General features: G+C 49.6%; 1 protein-coding gene across 1 annotated transcript; it reads left to right on the top strand.

Moving 5' to 3' along the window:
* Positions 1 to 122: 122 nt before the first annotated feature.
* On the top strand, positions 123 to 1,071 carry STEHIDRAFT_164175 (uncharacterized protein; the record flags this gene model as incomplete). The annotated part of the gene is made up of 2 exons (XM_007311895.1): positions 123 to 210; positions 638 to 1,071. The coding sequence occupies 2 exons, from the start codon at positions 123 to 125 to the stop codon at positions 1,069 to 1,071; spliced, it is 522 nt and encodes a 173-aa protein (XP_007311957.1).
* Positions 1,072 to 2,248: the final 1,177 nt, after the last annotated feature.

The raw sequence follows: 2,248 nt of genomic DNA, 5'->3' as shown, positions 1-2,248 counted from the left end.
CCCGACGCGTCGTCTATAGCGAGCAGGACAGTGAGGTGAGTTTCACGCTCGGCACCCCCCTCCTCAAGACTCGGTTCGCTCTCGCTTATTCTCGGTTCGTTTCTCAAGGTAAGTAGCTCGAAATGTCGGCCCTTATATGGGCTATCGATCCCTGTTCGCCGTCCTGCGTACTACCGCTGCAAACGGACGTGATCGATGCCAATCTCCGAGGTGAGTCATGGTCCTAAAATGTTCCTCTTCGAGTTTTCGTTCGCGTTTGCTCATTTGCGGTTCGATTTGGCTTTATATGGGCTCAAACGGACGGGAACGGCTAGTTATACCTGCAGCTGACAAGGTTTGATGTGAATCGACCCTGTAATGAGGGAGATAGAGCGGTTTTGGTTCGGTAAGTTTTGTCCCTCAACCCTCCTTCGAATATTTGTTCGCATTGGCTCAATACCCGCTCGATTTCCATTGTTGTCGGCTTTATCTGACGTGGATGCACTGGTACTACGCAGCGCCATCCAGGTTTGAAGCAAAACGGCCGAGAATTGGTCGAGAACGAAGTTTTTTACCTTAGTATGTCATCCCCACCAGCCCTCCCTCCTTCAATATTGTCTCGTGTTTGCTCAGTTCTTGCTCAATCATTTCAATCCAGGGATCGATAGAGCGGCAGAGATCCGAATAGCCTACCACCTCGAAAGTTTGGGGCGAAACCATGGTGCATTGACCAAGCTAGACGAGATTGTAGCCGGTGAGTTACCCCTCAGTTATTTCCCTCACAGAAAATCACTCATAACTTCTTCAATATCGGTTCAAATCTCGATGTTACGGGCTCGAAATGACGGGAGAAATGTGTGCTATCCGTCACACATTGGTACAAAGTCGACTGGCGGAGTCATCGTCGAGAACGACGAGGATTCCTGGGGTAAGTCATCTCTCAATTACTCCCCATCCGAAAATGACTTCGCATTTAACCAATTCCGCGTCGATTTGATTAGTAGCGGGCTCGAATTCAAGGTATGGCACTGCACTACCATCCGCGTTAAAGGTTTGGGTCGAATCGCCCATGCCGTCCAGGCGATTGCGTGAGTCCTCCCGGTGAGTGGCCCCCACCCAATACTCCCTGACGGAAAATTGTCTCGCGTTTCATCAGTTCTGTCTCGATTCGAATGGTAGTGGGCTCGAATCAACGGTGCAATGATAGGCTTTAATCGCCGCCAAAGGTTTGCATCTAGACATCCGCGCCATCGTAGAGATTCAGGGGACCTTTGCCGGTGAGTGGCCACCCATTACCCCTGCCTAAACTCGTTTCGCATTCAATCGTTTTGGCGTCGATTCGGGTCGTAGCGGGCTCAACTTAAAGGTAGAATCACAGGCTCCAATCTCTGTGAAAGATATGGGCTCAAATGTCCACGCCATCATGGCTGTTCGGTCAAAACATCTCGGTAAGTGGCTGCACCCTTGATGATCGCGTAAATCGGTGAGTTCATGGTATAAAATCTTACTTTTTACATATTATGACTACTATACATGTCTAATAACGTCACCGAAAAACGACTGCCACCAGCATCCCTCGTTATCTCGCAGGACGCCATTCTGCCTGGGGTGTATGTGGCACACATGCCACTCCCCCTGGCTTATCGCATAACTCGGTCTGTTTCCTGTATAGGCTCCTACTTTTTACATATTCTGACTCTTCTACATGTCTCATAACGTCACCGAAAACCTACCGTGACCAATCTACCTCGTTATTTCGCAGGACTCCATTCTCACTGGAGGTGTATGTGGCCCACATGCCCTCCCCAGAATACCGCATAATTCGGTCAGTTCGTCATATTACCTCTTACTTTCTACATGTTTTGACTCGTCTACAGGCCCCATAACCACACCGACGAACGCGCTCCGCCGATTCCACTCGTTATCTTGCAGGACGTTATTTTCTCTGGGGGATATGTGGCCCACATGGCCTCCCTAGAATATTGCATAAGTCAGTCAGTTCGTCATATTACCTCTTACTTTATACATTTCCTGACTCGTCTCCATGCCACATAACCCCACCGACGAACGCGCTCCGCCAATCGCACTCGTTATCTCGCAGGACGTTATGTTCTCTGGGTGGTATGTGGCCCACATGCCCTCCCCAGGATATCGCATAATTCGGTCAGTTTGTCATATTAACCCTTACTTTCCACATTTCCTGACTCATCTACATGCCCCATAATTCCCACAGACGAACGCGCTCCGCCCAATCGCACTCGTTATCTCG

This window comes from Stereum hirsutum (genome assembly GCF_000264905.1).
Source record: "Stereum hirsutum FP-91666 SS1 unplaced genomic scaffold STEHIscaffold_137, whole genome shotgun sequence".
NCBI classification, from domain to species: domain Eukaryota; kingdom Fungi; phylum Basidiomycota; class Agaricomycetes; order Russulales; family Stereaceae; genus Stereum; species Stereum hirsutum.
The sequence above is the reverse complement of the archived record's forward strand: the minus strand, read 5'-3'. Positions and strand labels throughout refer to the sequence as shown.